This window comes from Maniola jurtina, chromosome 6, assembly GCF_905333055.1.
Source record: "Maniola jurtina chromosome 6, ilManJurt1.1, whole genome shotgun sequence".
NCBI classification, from domain to species: domain Eukaryota; kingdom Metazoa; phylum Arthropoda; class Insecta; order Lepidoptera; family Nymphalidae; genus Maniola; species Maniola jurtina.
Genome location: NC_060034.1, coordinates 7,358,642 through 7,386,512, shown reverse-complemented (window position 1 = coordinate 7,386,512; position 27,871 = coordinate 7,358,642). Strand labels below are relative to the sequence as shown.

At 34.9% G+C, this 27,871-nt stretch overlaps 3 protein-coding genes across 8 annotated transcripts in view; 1 reads left to right on the top strand and 2 right to left on the bottom strand.

Moving 5' to 3' along the window:
• The window catches only part of LOC123866083 (tyrosine-protein kinase Btk29A), a 30,398-nt gene extending 16,033 nt beyond the window's left edge, over positions 1–14,365 (top strand). For all 5 annotated transcript variants that reach the window (XM_045907437.1, XM_045907436.1, XM_045907438.1 and 2 more), the window contains 12 exons: positions 1,423–1,493; positions 2,588–2,665; positions 3,026–3,090; positions 3,426–3,491; positions 4,943–5,071; positions 5,967–6,160; positions 6,655–6,826; positions 7,296–7,461; positions 7,903–7,998; positions 8,095–8,236; positions 8,785–8,918; positions 9,256–14,365. In XM_045907437.1, the coding sequence (XP_045763393.1) occupies positions 1,423–1,493; positions 2,588–2,665; positions 3,026–3,090; positions 3,426–3,491; positions 4,943–5,071; positions 5,967–6,160; positions 6,655–6,826; positions 7,296–7,461; positions 7,903–7,998; positions 8,095–8,236; positions 8,785–8,918; positions 9,256–9,357 (1,415 nt within the window). In that variant the 3' untranslated portion in view covers positions 9,358–14,365. The remainder of the gene's footprint in view (positions 1–1,422; positions 1,494–2,587; positions 2,666–3,025; positions 3,091–3,425; positions 3,492–4,942; positions 5,072–5,966; positions 6,161–6,654; positions 6,827–7,295; positions 7,462–7,902; positions 7,999–8,094; positions 8,237–8,784; positions 8,919–9,255) is intronic.
• Positions 55–18,842, bottom strand: LOC123866091 (CRAL-TRIO domain-containing protein C3H8.02). 2 transcript variants are annotated; one of them, XR_006796121.1, is made up of 5 exons: positions 18,439–18,842; positions 17,739–17,948; positions 16,434–16,645; positions 14,997–16,343; positions 55–66 (listed from the first exon to the last, which is right to left on the bottom strand). XR_006796121.1 is itself a non-coding variant. In XM_045907451.1 (4 exons), exons 1-4 carry the CDS (start codon positions 18,592–18,594, stop codon positions 16,247–16,249), a joined length of 675 nt encoding a protein of 224 aa, XP_045763407.1. In that variant the 5' UTR covers positions 18,595–18,842; the 3' UTR covers positions 14,867–16,246. The 2 variants fall into 2 exon arrangements, 1 of the variants encoding a protein (XP_045763407.1); XM_045907451.1 differs by lacking the exon at positions 55–66 and having other exon boundaries at positions 14,867–16,343.
• A 1,817-nt stretch (positions 18,843–20,659) lies between these two features.
• On the bottom strand, positions 20,660–26,008 carry LOC123866089. The gene is made up of 7 exons (XM_045907446.1): positions 25,805–26,008; positions 24,799–24,995; positions 24,037–24,185; positions 23,203–23,348; positions 22,424–22,677; positions 21,620–21,772; positions 20,660–20,922 (listed from the first exon to the last, which is right to left on the bottom strand). The coding sequence occupies exons 1-7, from the start codon at positions 25,983–25,985 to the stop codon at positions 20,671–20,673; spliced, it is 1,332 nt and encodes a 443-aa protein (XP_045763402.1). The 5' UTR covers positions 25,986–26,008; the 3' UTR covers positions 20,660–20,670.
• Positions 26,009–27,871: the final 1,863 nt, after the last annotated feature.

Sequence of the window (27,871 nt, the reverse complement as noted above, 5' to 3'; positions counted from 1 at the left end):
TCAATACCCACGTAAGGTAAAAGATAATGTTTTTTACCTAAATTACTCCGAACAATAGGTATATATCTGTGTTAAATTACATAGGTACTTTCTATTCCTACATTGTAGGGTTCCGTACCTCAGAAGGAAAAATGGAACCTGTCTATCTGTCTGTCGTGTTTGTCAAGAAAACCTATAGGGTAGTTCCGTATGACTTAGAATCATGAAATTTGGCAGGTAGGTAGGTCTTATAGCACAAGAAAAGGAAAAAATCCGAAAACCACGAATTTGTGGTTACATCACATAAAATATTAAAATGTGTTCATGAACAAATTTAAATTTTCAAAATAAGATAACTATACCAATGGGATATCATATTATGAAAGAGCTTTACCTGTACATTTTTATTTATTTTCAAGCATAATAGTTTTTAATTTATCGTGCATAAAATCGGAAAAAATATCAGAGTATGGAACCCTCGGTGCGCGAGTCTGAATCGCACTTAGCCGTTTTTTTTTTGATTTAATCGATTGCCACTGAGCACGATAATATTCTAATAATAATATATCGACTGGCGTTATTATTGTCTTCTAATATATCGCTCTATATGCCGATCGGAATCATCTTCCATGTTATATTTTTTTAACCGACTTCCCAAAAGGAGGTGGTTCGTAATTCGCCCGATCGAGTGAAAATCGATTTTTCGACGTATGAAAATAATAGCGCATTCATAGGTAGCAACTATCAAGAGGGACTTCCTAAGTGAAACCACAATGGTGCTTATTGGTTATAAACAATCTCCAATCTGTTCGACCTGACCTGGTATGGTCCTTGCGGAAAAAAGCATTACTTTTAGGCCTCTCAAATTAGTTTAGCTTAGAGATTGTTTATAGCCGTATAAGCATCTGTATAATTAAGCCTCGATAGCTCAACGGTTAAATGCGCGGACTGAAATCCGAAAGGTCGCTGGTTCAAACCCCAGCCGTTGCACTGTAGTTGTACCTACTCCAAGCACAAGTTTTACGCTTAATTGGAGGGGAAAGGGGAATATTAGCTATAACAATAAACTTGGCTAATATTTTAGAATATACAGGTAAAGTTCTTTCATATGATACCCCACTTGGTATATAGTTATCTTACTTTGAAAATTTAAACACATTTTAATTTTTTTTCTGTGATGTAACCACATATTCATGGTTTTCGGATATTCCTTTACTTGTGCTATGAGACCTAACCTGTTTGCCAAATTTCATGATTCTAGGTCAACAGTAGTTGACTATAGTTTTTCTTGACAGACACGACGGACGGACGGTCAGACAGACATACAGATAACAAAGTGACCCTATAAGGGTTCCGTTTTTCCTTTTGAGGTACGGAACTCTAAAAATAGTGTTTTAAAATGTACTCATAATAATATATGTATTGTGATATATTGTCATACAGCGGTCACAGCGGCGGTCACCATGCCGGGGGGAGGTGGTGCGCCTCCTGGGACTCCCTCGGCGAAACTAAAGGTAATTGAGATTTTTTTCTAAGCTGATATACTCGTAATCTCGATCATGCTTATGTCTAAAAAAATATTTATTAGGAGTTATTAAATAGCGGCAGTTCCAAAATTCGTAAAATCTACGTTCGATGTAGTTTTAAGTTTGCTAACTATTTTAAATTATCGGTTTAACTAAAAAAGTACGTTAAATTACGTCAAATGTCTATGACGTCAATCTGTGAATTTCATACAAGCTCCCTTACTAAGCGAGCGTTTTGACGTTTGATAAATAATCACTGAATTGACTAGTAGTCATCATCCCTACTATGATATACCTTACTAGCGAACGCTCGTCCCTCCTATGGGAATGTCGAAAATCCGGCCTTTTCCGGCTTTCCAGTGCAAGGGTTTGAGCTTGGGGTTGATGAATCAAACAATGAGTACGTCGGGACTGTTTTAGATTCAAATGTTATTTTACGAGCTTTTCTCACACGAACCCAGAGGTCACTCGAACGCAATTTTTTTTTTAATATATTTTTTTTTAATATTCTTTCTTCCTTTCCTTTTATTTGTCACGCCAATTTTTTAGTGTAAAACAACAGACTATCAATATCATTTTTACACGACTGCCGAAAATAAGGGGGTTTGTTTCAGGGTTCATGTAGGTATGTATGTGAGTTTGTTTATTCCACCATAACTTCTATGTCTGAACAGATTTGGACGTATGTAGTGTACTATTGTTGAAATCCTTAGCATCGTCCCGAGTGACACTGACTTTAATTATTTTGAAGAAAAACAATCAATATGGCAGGGCATTGTTTTTTTTAAATTATTATGCAGTTAAACATTAACATTTAAATAGAAATCTTTATCTCATCATTAAGATTAGATTCTATCTCAAATCACTTTTGCTCATCCTAAAGGTCACTTAAATTAAAGTGATATCTTTCTTAAATATTATTACCTAACACGTTTATTATCTTTTTATCTATTTGAAATAAATGAAACCTGCAGTTTGAGTTTTAAATTTTACTTATCAATAAACAAAAAATAATGGCTTCTACACTGATTAATCGCTGAAGTACTGAATAAAGATAATAATAATAATTTTCCGATTTTTAGGATAAACAGAGGACCAAAGTCGTGGTTGCCTTATATCCGTTCAAGGCAATCGAAAGTGGTGACCTTTCATTGGAAAAGGTAATGATATGAATTTGGTTTACTTATATTAAAACTTTGAAAGTTAAGTCCGGCTGTCTTACATATTATTTTACCTGACGAAGTTCTACGAAGCTAGTTTGTATCTTTGAATAATTTATTGTTTTGTTCGTATTAGAACTCACGTCGGGTATTTTAATTGTGAAAACCAATGAATCAATAAGAGTTTTCATTATTATACTAAATTTAGTATAATAATAATTAAGAGTTATGTATAAATGCCCCTGTATTTTATACATGATACCTCTGAACTATTATTATAATACTCCATTTAGGCTGACAAAAAATAACCTTGACTGTTCATTATTGTTCTTTAATACAGAAATCTTGTTTATGTTATAGGGTGCAGAATATGAGGTTATAGATGATTCACAAGAGCACTGGTGGAAAGTGAAGGATGAAAACGGGTATGTTTTTTAGCTATTAATATATCTATTTGTTTGTTAGTTTATTGGTTCCCTCAAAGTTGGCAAGCTACTCATAAAATTTTGATAAATTAGGTGTAGTTGTGTTCTACTTGTGACAGGCTATTACAGGGATCTCCATACTTTTATCTCTAACCTAACCTACCTAAGGGCCACACTGGTTCCTCTACTAGTCCAAAGCCAACTGCCAAGATCTTTCTAGAAACATTTGATAGCTTGTTGCTTTATATGACTTGCCTACATTAGATTGTTAGTATTTGATTAAAAGTGAATTTTAGACAATTTATTTAGAATTATTTTTTACCATTTTGTTTCAGGTCTGTTGGATATATTCCTAGTAATTATGTCAAAGAGAAAGAAACGATAGGATTACAAAAATATGAGTGAGTTACTTTTATTGCTATGATATATTTTTATTCTTAGTACAAATTAAGTTAGACCAGTTTGTATTAGAGTAGCAAATATGTATACAGGTAAATTAATTTCATTCTTGTAAGCTTTAGATGTCGTGAGTTAAACGAATAAACATTTTTTTATTGTCTACTAGAATAAAACAAAAGTTTTGAACAATTGGATGCTTTATTTAATACTTCTAGTAGAGATTTCTTTCAGGCAAGGTTTGCAATAAAGAATGAAATACTAACTTTTGCCCGCAGCTAGGTCCGTGTAGATTTATTCATTTAATACCGTTTGTTTTCATGGAATCAATATATTTTATGTCCAGAAGGTTCTCCATATTCTCCAGGATGCGATCTATCTCTGTGCTCGTTTAAATTGGTTGAGGAATTGAAGCGTATAGAATTAACAATCAAACAGATATATTTTCGTATTTATAATGATATTATTACATAATTTTGATTCGCAAATATTACAATCTATTACTTTACTAATTTTGAACTACCTAGCATGTTACGCAAAATAGGAGTTAAATAACGAAATAATCGAAGTCTTTATAAAGATACGTTAAACTTATTTTAATAGGTAACTATTAAAAATAAACTTATTGTGGTTTTAGAAGGCCAGTTAAATTAAGAGACCTTGGTCTGGTATTGTTGTCTTAAAACAGTCTAAGTAGCAGTAAATATTTTGGTACTTATTTTAAATGGAGATTTAGTTATTATTAAAATAAACAGTGGCTAATTCTGTTGTACACAATCTCTAAACTGCACTAAAGGGATAGGTCTTAATATATTGCGATCCCTTTCATAATGCTCTTTGCGGAAAAGGATAGCATTAGATTTAGTTCTGTCAAGTTGGTTTAGTTTTGTGTACAACTATGAATCTTTTGTTAGTATGAAGTAGGTTAGCTCTTAAAAACGATTTAATTTATAATATAATCAATAATTGTGAAATTGTTAGATTGGGGTTTTTATTAGGTTATTTTAAGTCGACCAGCCCAAAAACGATACAGAAACAATTTACTTTTTCTATCAGACCTATTTATTTTTAAATATCCCGTATACATAAATAAATTCTTTATTTTCATGGAAAAAAATCCAAACAATCCACAAATCTTCACATTGATTGAATTGTAAATTATTAGAACTGTTTCTTACAAAAGTTCCTCCTGTTCTTAAAGGTGCAAACACATTGCCGTGCTTAAGTGAGTCGTGAGGTGACCGAAACCGGTCAGAACTCGGGAGTCATATATTTTATGAATACAAGCGCATTAATCTGACACGCGGATGCTCTAGGCGGGCTCCGAACTCGCCCGATTGCGTTGCAAGTTGCAACACAACACAGCAATGTGTCTGCAGCTTTAACGTTAATTATAATCACGATGGAGACGGCAGCCTCTCTTGTAATTGACCGACTGCCTTACTTTGCATTGCAGATGGTACGTGGGCGAAATGTCTCGGCAGCGCGCTGAATCATTACTCAAACAAGAGGACAAAGAGGGCTGCTTCGTAGTACGGAACTCCTCCACAAAGGGAATGTACACACTGTCTTTATTTACCAAAGTGTGAGTTTCCCCTTGTATAACGTATTATTTGAGAGCTGTAATTCCGAATTATTGTATGTAGTTAACTTACATGTAGTGTTTTGAATTTCCATTATTTTTGTTTATTCATTCAAACCTAAATATATGTATGACGGCTTAACTCACTTGTTTGTCGGAGTATACCCGACTAATTTTGAGCCCGTTCGACGTCCTTATTTAATGGGCCTATAAATGCGACGTGGCGCTCTGGAGACTGCGTGTCGCGCGGAGAATTTAATCGTTACAAAAGATAGATGCTGGCCTTCAGCTTGGAAATCGCCTTTTAACGCTAGTACCATCCTTGGAAAAGGACACCACTATAGTTCGGCATGCCTGGACTAAGTTGTTGACGATGCCAACGACGAAGATCTGCAGCCACCTCCCCCCAACCTCGGCCCCATTCACACCATGCCTTAGCGAGTCGCAGCTTGCGCGACTCGCAGTTTTCAGGCCAACAGCGAGTAGACCCATTGAATAAGGACTCCGGACGGGTTCTTAACTAGTCAGGCATACTTCGACAAACAATTGAATTAACACGTCTGACATCCTATATATTAACCAGCGTTTGCCCGCGACTTTGTTCGCGTGCACTACACAAACTTCAAACTCCTATTTTACATTACCTGCTTAGGGGTTAAATTTTCAAAACTCCTTTCTTCGCGGGTGTCTACGTTAAAATAGTTATACTTACGCATGCTTTTCAGCCCGATACGTCCAGTACTTTGAGAGTTGAGCGTTCAAATATCAGTCCGTCAGTCAGCTTTTTCTATACATATTTAGATGACAGTAAAATTATTATCAGTTTGCATATAATATTGAATCAGTCACACACTTTCTACCATCAAATCACATCATAGTTTTCGTCATACATTTTCAGAAATCACCCTCAAACCAAGCACTATCACATAAAACAAAACGCTCGCGGCGAGTTCTACCTTTCGGACAAGCACTGCTGCTCGAGTATTCCGGAACTCATCAACTACCACAAGCACAACAGCGGCGGTCTGTGCTCGCGGCTCAAGGCCACGCCTTGCGACCGGCCGGCGCCGCCCACCGCTGGACTTTCTCACGGTACTTCCATGCTCAATATAGCTAATTCTTACCCGACTGCGGCAAAGCCAAAAGGAAGGGTTATGATTTTAGCAGTCTATGTATGTTTGTATCCAAATTCTGTGTGTTCCACCGTAGTGCCTAAACTACTTACCGATACTAACTAATAACTATTGGGCCGATTTTGATGAATGAGGTGTCAATTGATTCGTCGTAAAGGTCCGAGTGTACAATTTCAAACGAAATTGGCGAGTATAACAAGACTTCCATTCGTATAATCACATCAGACCCCCGCAACGTACTAATGGCAATGTTACTGGCACGGCCACTACTCGGTTGTCACTTGTCCCGCTCGATTGACTTCGCTCTGACCTCGGGCTATGCTCAACCCTACAGGCCGTGGGTAATTCATTACCCACATACAAATCGTGTGCGGACAGGCCGCTGTCCCGGTAGTAGTAATAGGTAATTAAATTAGTCCGCTTGTATGAAGTGTCGAATGGTGAATGGTGCAGACAAATGGGAGATCGACCCTTCCGAGCTGGTGCTGCTGGAGGAGCTGGGCGCGGGGCAGTTCGGCGTGGTGCGGCGCGGGCGCTGGCGCGGCAGCACCGACACCGCCGTCAAGATGATGAAGGAGGGCACCATGTCCGAGGACGACTTCATTGACGAGGCCAAGGTCATGACGTGAGTATCATTGCACGCTCACACATCGACAATTCCTACATCGTGATTCAAGACATCGTTTTTTATTTTTAAGTACATAGCTTATTATGAGTATGATGATCATATTCATACGCTAAAAAACGTGAAAAATTACAAATCCAAAAACTTATTTTTCACAATGTTAAAGTTCACTTTAGAGACTGCAAAATCGAATTACAGTATCCGGTAGGGAAGATCGCATCAACTTGAGAAAAAAAAACATTAAAATCGGCAGCTTTGGCTTCGTAGAGCATTGTCTCTCTCGTTGCAACTGACTACAAACAAGCAGGTGACAAAACGTCATATGTATCCGTGACAGAGACGACGCTCTACAAAGCCGAAGCGACTTTACAAAACGAAGAAAATGGTCGGCTGACAAGCTTATCCTGTTAAATATTAAGCTGAAACTTGTAGCTTGGAGATTATAGCGGGTGTCAATAATCTATTTCAGAAAACTACAACATCCAAATCTAGTACAACTGTACGGCGTGTGCTCGAAACATCGTCCGATATATATCGTAACGGAGTACATGCGGCACGGCTCGCTGTTCAACTACCTGCGCCGCACGCCGCGTGACCAGCTCGGCTCCGGAGTGTTACTGGACATGTGCATACAGGTTCGTGGGTCGTCATTTCACTCGCGCACATAAACGACGCGTGCTCCAAACATCGACCGATATACATGTGACGGAGTACACTCTTAGAACTCTTTAATTTTCCGGGATAAAAAGCAGCCTTTGTCACATATATCCATGCGACATGGCAAGTCCCAGCTTCAAACACCAGCAGAGTCAAGTCCCAGCTTCAAACACCAGCAGAGTCAATTCGGAAATTTATCATATTTTCTAAATTGGCTTAAATTTAGTCTCGTGTGAAGCTTCGGCCGTAGTAGTACAGTTGCCATCGCGTACCATCAAGCAATTCAGCATGCAATTGGGTATGGTTTAATAAAATGGTACCCTGTCATACTTCTCAGTACAAACTTCCACTAGATCGATAGATTTACGACGTTTCAAAGAGTATAAAATAAATCTACTTAATTGTATTTATATTTGCAGGTTTGCAAGGGAATGACCTATTTAGAAAAACATAATTATATTCATCGAGATTTAGCTGCAAGAAATTGTTTAGTTGCGGAAGAAAATGTTGTCAAGGTATACTCATATTTTTTGTTCATACAACAAAAACAACACATTCTATGATCATTAAAATGGATCATTGAGATTTATTTGAATCAATTTTTTTTGTAGGTAGCCGATTTTGGACTGGCGCGATATGTCTTAGACGACCAGTATACGAGTTCGGGTGGTACCAAGTTTCCTATTAAATGGGCCCCTCCAGAGGTTCTAAACTATACAAGGTTTTCATCCAAGTCGGATGTTTGGGCGTTTGGTAAGTATTTCATATCTTTACTTATTTAGGGCAGATTTTATCAATCGTTAGACAACCTAAGACCAAGTCTCCATGCGCGTAAGATCTAACAAATATGTTCAACAAAACATTGTGACTCCTTCATGAACAGTCAAGTCAGTCAAACAGTCAGTTGGATTGGTTAACTTTCCAGCGTTCTTGAAGTTTATTATTTTTATTTTATTCTTTTGGTCCACAATTACATCCTAAATTAAGGGGCCGCTTATATAAAGAATACGTGATGTGATGGTTTTATCCCAATTCATTTTACATTTGTCAGGCCAATAGGCCAGGGCCACACCCCCGTTTTGTAAGGTCTCCTGTGACAAAAATCTAACGAAAACATGTTCAGAGAGATATGTTAGTAAAACATCTGTAATGGTTGAAAAGTTTTCAATATTTTTAAAGTGATATTTATTCTTTTGGCCAAGCGATAACACATCCTAAATTGCAGACCGCTTCCATATTACATTAAAACAAAATGAGTTTATTAAATTCCAATTAATTTTAAAGTAAATTCTTGTTTTCAGGAGTGTTAATGTGGGAGGTATTTACGTGCGGGAAAGTACCCTACGGTAAGATGAAGAATTCTGAAGTGGTGGAGATGGTCCAGAAAGGACATGTGCTCGAAAAACCCAAGGATTGTTTAAATGAAATTTATAATGTGAGTATTCCTTTTGTTTACTTAATATTAAAATATCCTCTCCGACCTCTTTGGTGTGGTTTAGATGGAATTAAATTTTATAAATGATATTTTTTAAATTGATTTTCCAGTATAAAAAAGTGTCCTTTCCCGGAATGGTCGCCAGTTTCTCTAATTTTGACAACCGTTTCGTATTATTTATTTTAAGATTATAGAGAACCCAGATATTGATTTTGAAAAAATCAGTGACAAGAAAAATCAAAATGGGCGTCACTTTTTCGAATTATGACAAGTTTCCCATTTTATGATGACAGAGAACCTCAGATGGTGTCGCGCTAACTGTCGGTTGTGGTCGCAGGTAATGAAAGCGTGCTGGCGGCACCTGCCGGAGGAGCGGCCGTCGTTCCGCCTGCTGAAGGAGGAGCTGGCGGGCGTGGCGCACAGCGTGCTGGCCGACTGACTGCGCCTGCTGCTGCTGCTGCTGCCGCCGCGCGCGCCCTGCCCGCGCCGCCTGCACGCCGCCGAGCCCGTCTGAGCGCACCGTATTCCCCCTTTGTGTTCGTCTCGTAAACCGACATAATATGGGGTCAGCGGAAACTGAGCAGCAAAATGCTCCAAGCAATTTTCATTGGTAATAATTAACTACATCAAATTACAACTAAAACAAAGCTTGCGTGCAAGAGTTAATTCCTTATGGATTTTCTCTTCTACTTTGTATTTTGTACAATATAATTCAATACAATTTTAATTTGTCAATACAATTGTAATTTGTAAATAGTCCGCGACAGGTTGAGATGGCGATCGGGGTATGAGGCGGGGGGACGCCCCGCACGTCAGCCGTGCTCGTCCGCACCGGTTTAGTGTGGAGGCTGAGCGGGGCGTTCCCTTCCCGATTGCCATTTCAACCTGTCGCGTACTATAAGTGACGCGGACAGCCTACAGTGTACGACTGATTTAGCGCCCTATAAATATATGTGCAAATACCTGACATATAGGGGAGCGTAATACTCGCGGCGCCCTGTGATATCTATTTCACAAAATGACTATGAGTAAGTTCCAATTTCAGAGAAGCCACAAGTTTAGTGCTAGATATGCCAGAGAGCGATTTTTTTATACTAAATGTCACTATTTGCATTTAAGTTTAATATGAATCGGAATCCGTTTCTAAAATGTTCTTGGGATACTGAACGTAGATGTTTCGGTGAACGAGTTTTGTTTAATTAAATTTAACACTCAAGACAGAGTGCTTCGTTTTGATCACAGTATAGTAGAATACTACTAGAAGACGTTTCACATTGCCAAGATGAGACCAGATGTGTGAATGTGTGCAGAGACTACTACATCATAATATAACACTTTGTATGAAACCAGATTCCCTAATATTTTAAGCAAGATTACGTAAAAATCTGGAAGATTACAGAGTAATTTAATTGAAATACTTACCTACATTTTCCTCAAATATTTATGTATCATCACTTAACTTTCTTAAAATATCGATAATAACATTATCGACATTGTTAATGCAAAATAACTTATTTCATAAAAATAGGCCTATAGCATATAGCTGATGAACTGGTTCGTATATCATATGCAATTTGGTTGTTTTCTCTCAGACATTTCATGTCTTTTTAACATCAGTAAGACGACTATGGACTATGGTTTCACCAAGCCCCTGTTGTGAATCGTGATTGATACGAGAAAATGGTTTTTTCCAATTGATACGAAAGAACCTCCCCTTTTTTTGGAAGTCGGTTAAAAATAGGAAAGTGATAAGGCAAGAAGCATTACAATGCAGTTACGATCTAGACACAATTTCAACATCTGACTGAATTTTGTTTGCATTTCGCGTAATTTCAACATTCCACTATTTGTAGTGAGATCAAGTTCCATAACTTTTAAGTACATTCTAAACCCCCTAGTCTTCTCATTCTTTTTGTGATTCTGAAATACCAATTCCATTAGAAATAATGTAGGTAGATTTAATAAATTAATTCTGAACATAAAATCAGCAGTAGCCAGGTAAAGTTTTGAACATTTTATAGAAAAATACTGTTCAATTGACTACTTTATTAGCAAATATTTTATGATAATAAGTTATTTTATCAAAAGACCCGTAGCAAAGTTAAAGTGTATTAGAAAAATAATATAATTATACACGCAATCAAGGTTACCCCTCTGCTGTAGGTAAATTATAATTAAATATTTCAAAAACAAAAGTTTCACAAATCACAAAGTATTGTGTCCTTTATTTTTCATATTAATAAAAATATTTTTGAATATATGTAATAGAATATTTAACTCATTTGATTACTTTTTATCGCTTTAAGGATGTTTGTCATGAAGTCAACCATTACAATATGATAATTAATACTTTTGTATTAAAATGTGGACATAACATAATGTTATTTATTATTGATTAGTTATTATATTACCGATATATTTCATATCATTTATGATATTATAATTCCTTTAAGAAAAGACATGTCCAGTATTACTAATATTAATAATAATAGTAATCAAAAGCAAAAAATTAAAATAATAATTATACTTATCTAAAAAAAATTGCCATATAATTTTTTTATTGATCTTCGGAATTAAAATAGGTGCAGTGGTTTTCGAGAAAAATGGCACTTAATAGGTATACACTCCCTATTCCTACAGTATAATTATCCTGTTATCCCAAACGCCTAAATACTGTCTCCGTTTCGTCATAGGTAAAACATTGCTCCCTATATTCTTCAAATGAGAGGAAATATCAATTTTTTTATTATTGGCCTAATTGGACTATTTTATTAGCGGTCATTTTAAGGGACCGTTTCAGAACCCAAATAAATTTTATCTGACGAATAAATTATTATGACGTTTTGACAGTTTTTGTATTGGACATCTGTTAAATTTATTCATCAGTAAAAGCTTATTTGGCGGTTTTAAGGAAAACTTCTTTAAAAACATAAGATTCCAATAAAATGTATCACAATTCACTCAAACACTAATATAACATGTTCTACATAGGTATTATTTTAATAAAAGGGTTTAAAATAACGTCACACATGTATGAACCAAGATAATTATTATATTATAATAGTTTATGTTTCACAATAATTACATTATGTATTCGCTAAATTAACTCTGAATTACAGCTATGCGAGTTTGTCTAATAAGACTTAGCTTGAGATCTATAGAGTGCACTTGGACTTTGCTCAGACTTAAGACACTGTTAAAACGAGACAGCGCTATATATCGCTGGCATAATTCTGTCTTGTTTTAACTGAAGCTTAAGTCTGAGCAAATTCAAAGTGCGCTCTATAGATCTCGGCCTTAGAAAAAGGTATAATACCTAGATATCTAGAAGGGGCAACCAGTTTAACCGTCCACTGCCTATATATATTTACTTTATTACCATTGTCAAACATTCGTAGATCTGTATGATTATGAACAAGACTAGCGTTTACAGCACAGTATTTCAAGTTTAACATTTGATACCTATTATGTCTAGTCGCCATGCATGCATAAATAAGTATTATTTATCACGTTTTAAATTACTTATCGATCGCATTGTATGATAACACATTATAGCATCATATTTTTACCAATGTAGTTTTTGCTGTGTATAGTACTATGTATAGTATGTATACTGTGTATAGTATGAGACATGTAAAAACAGTAAATTGCTTCTTATTTCTATAAAACTTTTGCAATAACTATAAATAGTTTTAAAATAAAAACCTGAAAGCTGATTATGTTTATGTTTTCGGGTTTCAAGCGACCAGTGGGCGATTTGTGATGAACGAAAAAGACAGAATAATTCGAGAGATAGTGTGGTTAGCCTAGTATAATATGCTTTCCATTAGACATTGGGCGGGGTTTTAACGTAAATAACAAACATCAATTTTAGCCTGAGTTTTATGTAGTTTTACTGACGTTACTAGTAATTTATTTTGTTTTGTTATCTAGCAAAATATTTTGATAACAAGCTGACTTAACAACCACCTTCTAATAGAAATTCTGGCTTCCATGTGCACTACTACATGTTAGATTTTTAAATTTTCATGTGTTTAACACATTGACAGTTTTCATGACGTTTTTTTTTCAAGAGACATTGAAATAGATAATGCGAAAGTGTTTCTGTCTGTCTATCTGATAGCTTTTCACATCCCATGTGTTTGATCGATGTTGATGTTTGGTACAGAGTTAAGCTTACATCCTGGGGATGTAGGCTACTTTTTATCCCGGAAAGTCAAAGAGTGCCCACAGGATCTTTAAAAGCCCATTCGTTTAATTGATTTTTAGGCGTATAAACGCTGCATCCCATAGACTGAATTGTTACTTTTTCCGGAAAATCAAAGAGTTCCCACGGGATTATTAAGTAGCGGGCATTATCTAGTACATAATAAAATTAGGAATTATAGTCGCAAAATTTATAGTAGCTGTTAAATTTCTGTTTATTATACAAGAATTTTCTGTAGTTTTCTACGACGAATATTCGTATATTATGTATTTCGTGTGATTAAAAACCTAGTCATTAGTTGAACTAATTTGATGTTTGTCAGTTGAATGCAATTGACTGTCAATCAAGCGATTGTAGATTTACAAGTATCAAGAGATGGTACTTGATCATTCACTTCGTGGCCAATCAAATAATTCATATTACTAATTAACTTTGAAATTTTTCACTACTTAACTGACTTCGTCTTGCATATCATTAATGTAAAGTTCATCCCAAATCATAATTTTGGGGTTTAACCACTTATTTGTTTTGTTATGGCTTAGGTCATTACTCATTATACTAATTTAAATAATTAATTATTAATCACCTATTACTAGCATCTAAATTCTAAATAGTTTTTTTCTGATTCCTTAAATTAATTCAATGTGGATAAGTAAATACCGTCCCAATAAGGAAATGAAGATGGATGTTATAATATTATGTGATAGAGATTATATTGTAAATTATTGTGCGTTGGGTCGCCATTTACTCCACAAGGAAAGGGATGTTTCTAATCATAGTGATAGTAATCCATCACATAGTAGCGACACAGAACTGTGCCAACTATTTGTGTAGATTCTACTCCATATTCTAATTTTTGTAGATATAATTTTAAGTATTTGTGACTGAATAATGTTATTTTAATTGTAATGCGAATTATTTTCTTTATCATGTACGAAATAATATGACTTTAATCTCAGTTAATTTTCTCAAATAAGTTGTATAATTTCTTTTTTCTCGAATGAGTTGTATAGCTTCTCTATAGCTATTACGAATGCTTTGTAATATTTTATATATTTACTCTTGTGACACAAGTTTGTCACAGCGCGACGTTAATAGTACAATACAATACATTATGATTATTATAATTACAATATGAATACATATTTTGTTTGAAGACGTTTGCTTGGAAATTGTACAGCGATTAATTTGTACCTATACATAACTGTTTTGTAAGTAAATATATTATACAAAAGAATAATTGGAGTTTTCTTTATTAATGTATTTACGCAGCTATCAACAGTTGACATATTACATAATATTTCGAAAAGAGGTAAAAGTAGTGAATAAATATCAACATTTTATCTGATAAAATTATCACATAAAATGTAACGAAATGAGATGAAGGAAAAAGATAATATTGTTGAATTCAACATATATAAGGAGTTAATATAACAACTATCTTTTCTTATCTAACTAGCACGATTGTGGAAATATTATCAAAAAAATAAACTAGAAAGTAGGTAAGTAGCTTAAAAATGAAAAGAATTATTTCCAGAGTTAAGTGCAGTTGTTTGGAAACTTCACTGAATACAAATTAAAAAACCCCTAGTCAAACAATGTTGCGTGGGTTCTTTCATAATATAGAAAGGTTTCTTAACTACTTTCTATCATATTATTATTGATGTGTATAATTTATATAGAAATATGTACATAGTTTGGTTTTCCTATTGAAGAGAACATTTTAAATCAAATACAGTGATGAATTTTTTCAAATAAATATATTTACTTAACTATATATTTTTTATACACAGAGTACCCTGTTGTAATTAGAGCATAACCACAGAATACTATTAATAGTATAACTAATACTACGTTAATAATATAGTAACAGAATAGTAAGTTAATCTTCAGAACTTATACTAATTTATTAAATTGCAACATTGCAAAAGAAATTTATTTAGGTACCTATTTTAATTGAATAAAAACTGGTATAATTAATTAAAAAAACTGTCACAAATAAATAAGTCATAAATTATTATGAATGACGGCAGAGTAAAATTTAATAGCCTAAACAATCACTACCCTTATTAAAAATACGAAAGTGTGTTTTTTGTTGTTATTGGTTTGTCCTTTAATCACGTCGCAATTGTATGGGTATAGTTAAAGACCTGGAGAGAATCATAGCTACTTTTCATCCCGGAAAATGAAAGAGTTGAAACAGGATTTTTAATAACCTTAATGCATGTGGACAAAGTCGAGGACATCAGCTAGTATAAAATAAACTAACATAAAATATCAAACTATTTAATAAAATATATCAATTACATATATGTTTATTATTATACATTACATAAAATAAAGCATGATTACAGCAACTGAAGTTAAATATATATATTTTTTACATAGTTTCTACTGATGTACTTATACAATTACAGTACAATTTGTATAGTAACATTCACTGAGCTTTCATATACATTATAATTTAATGGTAATATTGTTGTTTTTTTTATGTATTATTTTTGGAATGATGCTACAAACAAATCACAAGACATACTTATCAGGTACTTATTATCAGGCATTAGTTAGTTTGTAAAAAAAATATGAAATAAAGCAAAATGTACGTAATTCTTACATATCTATTTTAATGAAATACAACAACTTACATTGTACCACTTGTACTTAAGTTAATAGTAAGTAATAGAATACTATATTGGAACTATTTTAATTTCATTTTTCTTTTACTTATATAACTGTCTGATAAAATAACAACTTAATTCATTTATGTGATATGACTGAAATTATACCTAATAGTAGGCCTGCAAATTATATAATTTCGCTATTAAATTTTGAAAAAGTAATAAGATTCCAAGACTAGGCTATTTATTTAAGCGAATCCATACCTCTTAGTATCCAAAATCTTCAAAACACGTGTGATTTTTATTTTAATAAATAGTCATATTTTCTCCTTGTCTATAGATTTTTACTTAAAAACAGCAATTAAGACAGCAGTATATAAATAGTGTATGTTATTAGGTAGGTGACTAGTATAAACATCAATAACTTATTGCAAGCATAACAGTATGGCTAAGTTTGATTTTTTTAAATACATAATAACTATAGTATATTTAAAATACCTTCATTAAATATTGGTGGGCAGGATGTCTGGTATAAGATATTGACAGAGTTCCATTTCAGAGTTCACAAACGTAACTTTTCTTGATGTGTTTTCATCAAGCCTAAAAAATTAAATATATGAGTAGCTAGTTATATTATATAATAATAAATTATTATTGCTTAGTTTTTTGTAGAAATTTTTGGTATCTTACCATCCTTTTATAACTGCCCAACAACCAGAAAAAAATGTTGGAGCATTAATAATGAGACAAATTCCAAGTCTCTCTGGGTAATGTCTACTAAGGAGCCAAATTAAATTTTTCAAGACTTGGTAATCCATACAGGACAAAGTAAAGTTATTCAAGTCAAAAACGATACACAAATTATCCACCACTTCTTCAAAACACCTCTTACTGGCATCTTCCTAAAAAGTAAATATAAAAAATTAAATATATATAAAATCATATTTAATTTAGAACATTGACATTATTCATAACTAACTTTCAAAACAAGTTTTAATTTAACATGTTTTTAATGGGTTAACCAGTCTGTAGAATTATTAACTTTTTATGTGGCAATTAGCCTTCAGGCTGGTTTTTAGGATTCCATACCTCAAAAAGAAAAACTAAAACTGTCATAGGATCACTTTGTTGTCTGTCTGTCAGTCCGTCTGTCCTGTTTGTTAAGAAAACCTATAGGGTACTTCCCGTTGACCTAGAATAATGAAAGGCAGGTCATAGCACAAGTAAAAGAAAAAATCCGAAAACCATGAATTCGTGGTTACACAAAAAAAATGTTTCAATTTTCAAAATAAGATTTTTACAAACAGATTTTTATGCACAAGTTTTTGAAAACTGGAGTAGGGAACCCTTCATCTGCAAGTCTGACTCGCTTTTGAAGGGTTTAGAAATTGTTTCAGTATTGTCAGTGAATAAAAGTAGGTATCTACTATTCCTTCACAGTAAATAAATAAACTTTTTGACATAAATTTTATTAAAATTGCATAAAAAATATAAAAATTGTATTAAACACTCAGTATAATTAGTAACAAGGTTGTTACCTTAATAGGAAAAAAACCAAACATTTGGAAGATTCAAGACCTCTAGATGCATGTTAGTGGTATGATGTCTGTACAGGTATATTTGTACAGATATTTGATGTATATATATTTAATGTACGACTGATGTTGCTGGATATATAGTAGCGCCGTGTTCTCTACCAGGGTAGTAATAAAAACAAAAGAAATGAACACTAAAAAAATATATATTATAATTCACTATTTAAAGTTACAATTCTTGTAGACTACAGCACAATACAACGGGCTAGATGCAACTAACGAATTACGCTACGTCGTTGCACGCGTAGCCTCTAAAATGATTACTCGCTAGTGCCTCTACAATGTCCAATAATTTGATTTTTCACTATAACAATTATTCCCAGCACCACTAAAATGTATGTTGAATAGGTAGGTTTAATATAAGAGGTAACTTACTTTCACAATATTAAAAAGTACTTACCAAACAATATACAATAAATTTTGTAAGCTCATCAATGTTTCTATCACTTGAGCTGTGATTTTTAGCTGGGATGTAAACAATTGGCCTCCCAGCAATATCTCTGTGCCTTAGAACTCTAGCTTTGTCTTTATATTTTTCTATTAGTTCTTTGTTTTCATGCAAGTCAGATACACCATATTCGACTCTCCATTTATTTGTTTTTAATATGGCCTAAAATTTAAATTGAAAAATATTCATTCATGTAGGATAAACCTGGTAATACCTAAATAGAATTATATCTATTAACATTTTTCTATTAGAATACCCCTCATTAAGGGGATGGCACTCAATGGTGATTTAAAAAAGTATTACCCATTCTACAATAACTGCAAAAGTGTGTCTGTCTGTAACTTTTCCCAGCTCATCTAATTTAAACAGAGTTTCACAAAAATTTGGTGAGAGATTACATCCCAGTAACAAACAGGCTACTTTTATCACGGAAAATAAAAGACCCATGGGATTTTTAAAAACCAAATCTACAGGATAAAGTCAGAAAAAAGTACAATAGAAAAGGGGCAACAAAAACTGAATTTTGCAATAGCAATACTTACCTATAAAGTGCATTTAGCTACTTAGTCGATAATTCTTTAAATTTTCTTCCACGCTGTGGAATATGTCTTAATTAAATTAAGTTAGTAATAAGTGCTTGCTTAAAAGTTACCTGAAATGCATTGTCGATAGTTTTAAACGCTCGTAGATATCTCTTCAATGAATAATCGTTGTGGTACTGGCCTGGATCCGCATCTACGATTAATTTCATCCTTTCCTTTAACTCCCTTAAATCTTCTTCGTTAACTGGTTTTGGTTCCTCAGCCATTATATTAAATACAATAGAATGTTTTTTATAAATGGGAATAGGAAACTAACTGAATGATTTTAAAGTCGTCGTTTTGAGAAGAGGACACCATCTACAAAGGAGTTTATTATTTGTTTAAGAGTAATTCAATGAAACATAAAATTTACGGGGTGACTGAAAGTTGAAACTGAAATCAAATAATTCTTTGATTCGAAAATATGTATTAAATAAAATAATGTCACGTATTTTTAGTCGCTGTCAGCTGTCAGCACAGGCCACAGAATACTTATTACTTATGCACAGGCTGTCAGTGTTTTGAAAATGAAGACCACAGACCAATAACATGTAGGATCTTCAAAGGAGACTTCAAATTAAAGTTGCTCAGTGGTAAACAAACATATTAAGGGTTGAAACAACCATTGGCAAGCATATGCAAAGATCCGTCCACACGCTTGCCAGTGCTTGTGGTTCGCTGTTTGTAACAAGTGTGTAGCATCACCAGATAACTAACTAGGCCATTTCATGGTGCCGCCAGATCAGACAACATAGGTACAGCAAACATGGCTTGTCTGCCAATCGAAACGCTCCAAAGCCATAGTCCAAAGCAATGGCAAGTATTTGCTTGCTGTTTGTTGTTTATCACTTGACAAGCATCTGGCACCGGCATGGTGTTTGCCGATGCTTGATTTGATATAAGTTGTTTGCCACAATCATGAAGCGCGTCCATTAGCATAGAATCTATGATCCATAGAATTCACATACAAATCCCACGTTTATCGGGCCATAATGGGGCCATATCTTATACTATCTCTACGGGCCATAATATGGCCATCATATTATGATTCCATAGGAACATGTATGGTCTACGCCATAGATCATAGATGTTTGAAACTTGGCAGTGTTTCTACATACAAATTCCGGTTTTACCTAGTTTTACCATAGCTTCTACCATGCTTCGACTATTGGGTTCGACACTTCGACAGGATTTCGTGTGTTCGTGACGAATGTTGGATTACACAGTAGGTAGGTAGGTAAGTAAGTTTTAAAATAACTTCAAAAGTAACTACCTACTCGGCTTCGCCTTTTCATTTCAATATTAGGATTTTTTCAGGTGGTTCAGGCTATTATAGATAAAGGTCGCTGCATACGTAACGGGTTTTTCCCGTCCCGGATGGGACGGGAGGATTTCTCGAACTACTATTGGACAACTGGAACGCCCCGCCCCGTCCGTTTTCTAGTTGTCCAAATCGTACTTCGAGAAATCGTCCCGTCCCGTGCGGGACGGGAAAAAACACGTTACGTATGCAGCGACCTACGTATATTTTTACTTTTATTAGGCACAAAGGTAGGTACTATAATGACGTTTACGATGTTCATTTTATGATTTAACTGTCCTTAATACTAATATCAATTACTAAGCCGTATTAATTAGCTGGTCAATATTAATTGATCAAAATTCTGGATCTGCTCTGAATTATATGAAATCGAGTCCTTTGTGAAACGGAGTTTTCCAAGTTCCATATTTTGTCATAACGCCTGTTTGCCACTACAACGATATTTGAGAAATAACACGTTATAGTCGCAAGCATTCCGACTTTTGATCAAAGTTCTAGGATTTTAGACGAAAATACTTGTTTAATCAAAATTCCACTCCAGATAAGTAGGCTACCATAGGTAAAATTACATTCTTATTTCAATTTATTTTATCGTTTTATCATTTTATTTAATTATTTACATATACAAATTACTATAATACATCGTTTAAGAGATCGGGTAAGTAGATATAGGTAGATAGCATAGATATACAAGTAAGTAAGTACGTTAGACGAGGTGTTCCATACAAAATGACAGTTATTTTTTGTACCAATTCGAAGCGTCTTACCGGGCGTACCGGCAATTAAAATTGTCATTTTGTGTCAATTGTTCCTCGTGTTGGCAGGATATTTCTCATCACTAATCAAGTTGCTTCAAAAACAAGTCGGCAATAGAAGGTCTAGCGTAGGTACCTACCTATTGAATTAGTAGAGATCCGTGATAGGTAGACAATAATTATTTAGTAGGTATACTTAGTAGTTAGGTGTACATAATTGTAGTATTTTATGAAAGGAGCCCGTTAGCAACATTAAAATTGGGAACATGTGCAATGCGTCTTCTAAAATCTGGTATAGAGCAACAGAAGCTGTAGCCGATGTCTACGCGGTCTGGTTGCCAGTTTATCCAGTTGAAAGCGGCGTTGTTGCGGCACCTGTCGGTGCAGAACTGTCGCTGACGAGCCTCGGCGAGAGTGTAGTACGGATTGTTGATACTAATGAACGCAGTGCCGCGGCGGCGAGATGCGTCGTACACCACCTGGAAAATAACCACAGTAATTTTATCAAGACACGCCAATTCTAAAGACAAGTTCTAAAAAGACTGATTTTGCTAGAAAAATTTTTACTTATTTAAAAAGGAGTTCACCTCGAGCGCTCATTGAGCGCCTTGCATACTAACGCGTTTTATTTTTAGGGTTCCGTACCTCAAAAGGAAAAACGGAACCCTTATAGGATCACTTTGTTGTCTGTCTGTCAGTGTGTCCGTCTGTCCGTCTGTCGTGTCTGTCAAGAAAACCTCCCGTCATCGTGCCCCGTTCATCTAGAATCATGAAATTTGGCAGGTAGGTAGGTCTTATCCCACAAGTAAAGGGAAAAATCCAAAAACCGTGAATTAGTGGTTACATCACAAAAAATAATTAAAATGTGTTTAAATTTTCAAAATAAGACAACTATACCAAGTGGGGTATCATATGAAAGGGCTTTACCTGTACATTCTAAAATAGATTTTTATTTATTTTTATGCATAATAGTTTTTGATTTATCGTGCAAAATGTGAGGAAAAAATATCCGACTACGGAATCCTCGGTGCGCGAGTCTGACTCACACTTGGCCAGTTTTTCATTTGAATATCTGAATGACTACTTAAGTAAGTTCTGTAGGTTCAACAAACGTAGGTAGATAGACAAGGTACCTTAAACTTAGGTAAACTTAGGTAGCAAAGTACGAGTACCTACCTTATAAAAGTATTCAGGTACAGGAACACGATTGTTGGAATGCAAGAATATATCAATTAATCGCCCACCGCTGTTTCTTAATTGAGTGACGCCAAATGTGCCTGTGTAAATAACCGTGTTGTATCCTGCAGCAGCAATGCGTTGGCGAAGATTCTGAAATACAGCTAGAAATTAGATGGCCGGTTATTTTTATATTGTAGAACCGATTTGATTTCGATCAATTTGTAGGCTCGCACCACGCGAATCCCTCCGTCAAAAGTTATAAAAAAGATTGGCAGGCCCAGTGCTTTTTCAATACTCTTAACTCTTAAGAATATAATATTCGTTAGGCAGAATCTTTATATGCAGATTTGTGGTACGTTGCTTATGTAAATTGCATATTTAGGTACCCTACTTATTATTGTAACACTGTTTTAATGGAGCTGCGCTTGCCTAGAAGATGCGTATTAACTTTCGGTATCCATATTAAAATTAATGTAGGTGAAAGAAAACTGATGCCGAAAGGGCGTTCTAACCTATCGGTTCGAATTAGAAACAAGGAGGCAAATCGCTTCGTACGTGTCCGTGGAATTTCAACTACGTACGGGTGCAGACCTTAGGGGACCTTTACCTTGCAGTACGAATAATTCTCTAGATATTGGAATAGGGTGCCTACTGCCACGAATGCATTGTAGTCACGTAAGCGTCTAGGGTATGGACACCTACTATTTTTATTAAAATCGTCTGGACGCCTTAGAGCAGAGAGAGACAATCAGGGATCATTAACGTTGTGGATTTAAAAAAGATCACTTGTTAAATACGTACTATTTCAAGTCTCATCCAGTTTCCTGCGTTGAAAGGTTGCCATTGTGGAGCAGCGTTAATGAAAAAGAAAGTTGAGCGTTGTCCAGTTGCAAAGACATAGTCGGTCTTAGCGGCCAGGTGACCACGAGCCAAGAACTGGGTAGATGTTAAGTATCTATTAACCATGTCGCTACCCAATAGATTGGCAAAAACTTGTCTTTGGTTGTTTTGGGTATAAATGTTGTTAATATTTACGCCAGGGAAAAATGGACCCGCTAGAAAAAAAATACTTTATTACAGTTTCTGATAAACAAGTTTCAAACGTACTGTAACGAAAATTGCAAAACCAGCGCAATTTCAATGTGATTATCTCTGGCTACCACAGCCAAAGTGCTTCTTTTTATCAAATTCTCGATCTGCAATTTTTTAGTTAGTATTTAAAAAAAATATATTTCCTGAAGTACCTACACTTTATTTAAAGTCGATAAAAGGAAAATAACTGAAACTTCGGAGCATTTCGAATTGCGTGCATCGAGGCCGAGCCTTGTAGTAGAATAGAATAGATAGAATAGAATAGATTTTTATTCAAGTAGTAGTCATTGTTATACCTATCTACAGGTACAGTCAACAGCTGCGCTAAGATTCTTTTGCAGGCACAAAGAGGAGAGCAAGCTTCTTGACGTCGCTTCCATTCCATTCATCAGAGTTTCATAAAATATTGTCTTCGATATGGAGCAATGTAACTATACAAATTGTATATGAATCGATGGATTATAATTAAGTGTGCAACAAGCGCTTACCTAACCAGCTAGGTCGATCAACCCCAGTTTGATGGATTCCATTTGTTACATCTTGATTGTACCACACATATAAGACTTCCATTCGGGTGGTGTCAAAGCAGGACCAATAATGGACATGGAACACGTTGTTGACAATAAATCCAGAACTTTAATAATAAAAATGAAGACAGAATAACTAAAAAAGACAAAAAGAGGGAAAGACAAAAGGAAGGTATGGAATAGATGGATTTTATAGGTTTCTTCACTGTAAATTTGTGAGTAATGAAAGCGACGGGACCAAATATCAAATATATATCAATTTAAAAATTTAAAATGAACTTAGCTAGGTTAACATACCTACAAAAACAATTTCATAACATTTTTGGAAATTGTAATTAAGTATCCAAATCGCAAAAAAAATATACAGAAAAATTAAAATAATCGGCATTCAAAACGCACATAATTTTCAGTATAGTAGGTAATTAAAAAATATAAGTAGGATTATATGCTTGTATGAAAGACTAATGAGCACCGATACGAGGAGCTGGCGAACAGAACCGAATAGTCCACGGAATTAAAATTTTACAGGACAGCGAAAAAACTGTGGCTAGGTAGGTATACCTGCTATGTAATCCGATTTTGATTAAAAACAGATTTATTGAGGCAATTTTTACCTCTGCACTTCAAGGTTGTTTTCATTAAAAATAATAACGGGGATCAATTATGTAGGTATGAGACACTACCTGATTTAAGAGAGCAGCCTCACGGTTAAAATTTTCTTCTATGGGAATTTGCTTGTAAGTATTAAGAGACGTTTCCGTATTAGGTCTTTGCATTACATTGTAAATTGCATACCGTATAACGACATTGTTGTTGAAGCATCTTTGATTAGTTTGCTGTGTCTCGAACGTGGCATGGCTACTACAAGTAATTTGTCCGAAAGCTTGATTTCCACTCAACCACCCAACACCTGACACTAGGTTATTGCTAACACATCGAGCGGTCTAAAAAATATAGTAAATTTTGGTTACCTAAGTATCTGTGTACTGTGTGTGCCTATTGTATAAATACGGTACCTACTAACAGCTAATAACAACAATATTGGGTATACAGTATACACATATAAAATACATTCTTCTTCATCAATCCTATGCTTCCGATTTTTTACCCAATTCTCGAGGTCACGCTGTCTAATTCATTAAACGTCCCTGTAGAGCCCGTTGAACTGAGATCTCTTACAGACTTTCCACATTCCATGACTCCACAGACTAATTCTGCTGCTTGTGTCCAACTACTCCAGCCACTTATGAAGACGAGTGGCTTGTTTTCCACCAAAATAATGACAGGTCTATGCTGTCGTGCGGTGTGGGTTCGCCATAATCGATAGAGACTCCAACATTCATTGGTTCTTCGAAGTAGGTACTATGCCCTCTATCACTTAACCTTTAAACGGTTATCAAGCTACAATTTTTTAATGATTTTGTCGGTTTATAAGTGTCAAAGTGCCTAATCAAAACTAAAAATCGGAAATTAGGTAGGTGAGTACTATTGCGAGGAGTCGTACATTTAAAATTTAAAATTAGATGTGTTTATGTTAGTTAGTATTAAAAGTCTTACAGCAGTATGAACGTTCGTTACAATGTTGGGATGCCGAATTTGTCTGTTCGGTCCTGGGCAAGAGACAATGACTTCCTCTCCAGCATTAAGTCGAACTTGACCAGTATTGCCAGTAGGAGTGAGGAAAGTGTTTCTTGCTCTAAGAAGGTACACAGGCTGTGGCTGACCAAAATCACCGTTTACTCTTAAACTGCACCCTGTATTGTTAAAGTTAAAAAATAATGAGCATATCTACAAAAAAATAAAGTAAGCTAGGTAATATTTTTAAAATAAGCTTTTTTTACACATTTACCTATCTAATGTTATTAATAAAAATATAAAATATTTTTACCCGACTGCGGCAAAGCCAAATTGAAGGGTTATGATTTAAGCAGTCTATCTATGATTGTATATATGTATACATGTGTGTATATATGTATGTTTGTATCCAGATTCGTAGCGCCTAAACTTCAGGGCCGATTTTGATGAATGAGGTATCAATTGATTCGTTGTAAAAGTCCGGGTGACATAGGCTACATTTTATACGAAAATGTTACATCAAAAAAAGTGGCGATTTCCAAAAATTTTTCTTTGCTATTGTATCGAGTGTGATGTCAAATGAAAGTGGAAAAAAATTCTGAGTTCATGAATACTAATGTACCTACTTACTACAACATTAAAATATTAATAACAAGCGACAAGAAAACAGTTTTAGTATAATATTTCAGCGATCGCAGTTTTAGTTTTCAACTTTATCTTGTCTTGAAAATAATTTATGAAGTAATGCAACTTTGAGGTCGGTACGCGTATTATAAAATTCATTAGCGGGGTCGGCAAACCAGCTGTTCCTGTTTTCCACTGCCTACTGTTGCTGCTACTCACCGCACCTACCGTATAATCATTTTCATTGAAGAAGCTTTGACATGTAAATGTTTAGTCCGTTAGGTAGTCTTTAGACAAATATGTATAAAATTACTCGTACGCACAAACATGAGAGACATTTAACACTGTAAAGAGAATAAATTACCACTTCGTGGAGAGATTGTTTGGTTAAACCATTGGAGTTGCTCAGTCGCAAGCCAGGCGTCTAAGTAGTCTTCAAATTCGTCATCACTCTTAAAGGTCATTCCTGCTGGATCCGGCAGGGCAGAAGGAAGGGCAGTGGCAGACACCGCCACCGCCAACGTAACTACGATGAGGCGTAACATTGATTGTTATTTCTGTACCTCAACTCCTTAACAATGGTCAACGGCCAGCTTTTAGAAAATAGTGACAATGAAAGCATCACTGCTTATGATATTTATACGAAATCCATATCTTTCGTTTTAAGCGTAGACTATTTTTGCCACCAATGTGTGATAGTGGTATCATTACAAAAAATTGCCGTCTAAGATTATTAAGATATGAGTAAATAATATTGATATTACACAGTTGATATTATAGTAATTAGTGAAGCGGTGATAGCCTAGTGGATAAAAGTCGGACTCTTAGTCAGGGGATCGGGGGTTCAATCCCGGGCACGCACCTCTGACTTTTTGAGGTTAACTACACTTGCTTTAACGTTGAAGGAAAACATAGTGTGGAAACCTGCATGCCTGAGAGTTTTTCACAGGTATCTTCCAAAGCACCCGTGCCCCGTAAGAACCTGTACAAGGTGGAACGTGAGTGCTCCATGCTTCCTCTTCGTCCAATCCTCGAGGATGGGATGGATAGCTTCGATAATCTTATGACCAGCAGTGGGTGACTCGAGCCTCCTCTGCCAATGGAAGAGGAGTTAACCTAACCTAACCTAACTTAACCTAAGGCCCTCCCCCCACACGTACGCGCCCCTGCCATCGGCCGCGGTCCAATTTATTACATTGCCCGGCTACAAGTAGGGAATTATTCATACTGCCCGGTCCAAGTGATAAATTCAAGCTATCTTAAACACTGACTTATTACATGGACCACGGGCCGTCGGGCATTATTAATAACGGCCGGTCGAAGTGATAAATTAATCACTTTGCCCATCGCTCTTGGGCATTATTAATAATGGCCGGTCCTTATTAATAATGCCCAGTTAATCACGTTGCCCGTAACATATATACTCGTAGTAGTTAGGCATAATTTATATTCCCTGAGTAAGAAAAATGCTCATAACTTTCGAATTGTTAAATAATCATTTGATTCGATTATACCAAATCTCTTTATTAATCCAGCTAAACCTAACACTGGATTAATTAATATTTATCAATTAAGAAATGTCTATAATATGTGCGGGTAACAATTTTGATTAAAAATATCGCCTGTACAACACGCCTCTGTTACATGTGACATGCTACGCAAACATTTTGATACAATTTCGATTTGGCATTCCCCATTTCTTTGTTATTTATTGACATAATAAGTACCTATTTTGTTTTGATTAAAAACGTGTGACGCGGCATAAATTCACTGCGGTACGTACTATACGTTACGTATCTTCATTGCCTTTGTATTTGTTGGATTTTTATTTTCCGTGTTTCAACTATTCACTTTTTTCACTATTTGCTATTTATTTCATGCATTTTAAAATTGCTATATCTTAGAAATGAGCAATGAGCATATAATGTACATTGTACCTACTTTGACTAGATAAAGAATAATATATTAGCTCATATTATAAAATGTACATATATTTTTTGTCTTCACAATCAATCATAACATTATCATACCTATCATACTTAATAATGTTATTTTTGCAAAAAAATTATCCTAATTGATTTTAGTTTTTTGTAATTCTACTAGGGACTAGTAGACTCTATCTACAGCCTCTACAAGAACTTTATCTCTAGGAATGATGTAGCAATTTTAAACCACAAAATATTTATGATAATTTATAGAATAATTAGCATTATTAGAATATTTGTCAACGTAATTAAATGAGAGCACGGGGCTCTCATCGAGATCAAATTAAACCGTTAAGGTCCTGGGAAATAATGAAGCAAATTTATTCAGTGTTCTCCAATTTAACGAGCGACTAAGAAACATCTATTTTACTAAGATTTTACCCAAAAGACAAATTACAAGCTCAAAATCCGTCACGGGCATTTTGTCACCACGACGACAGTAAACT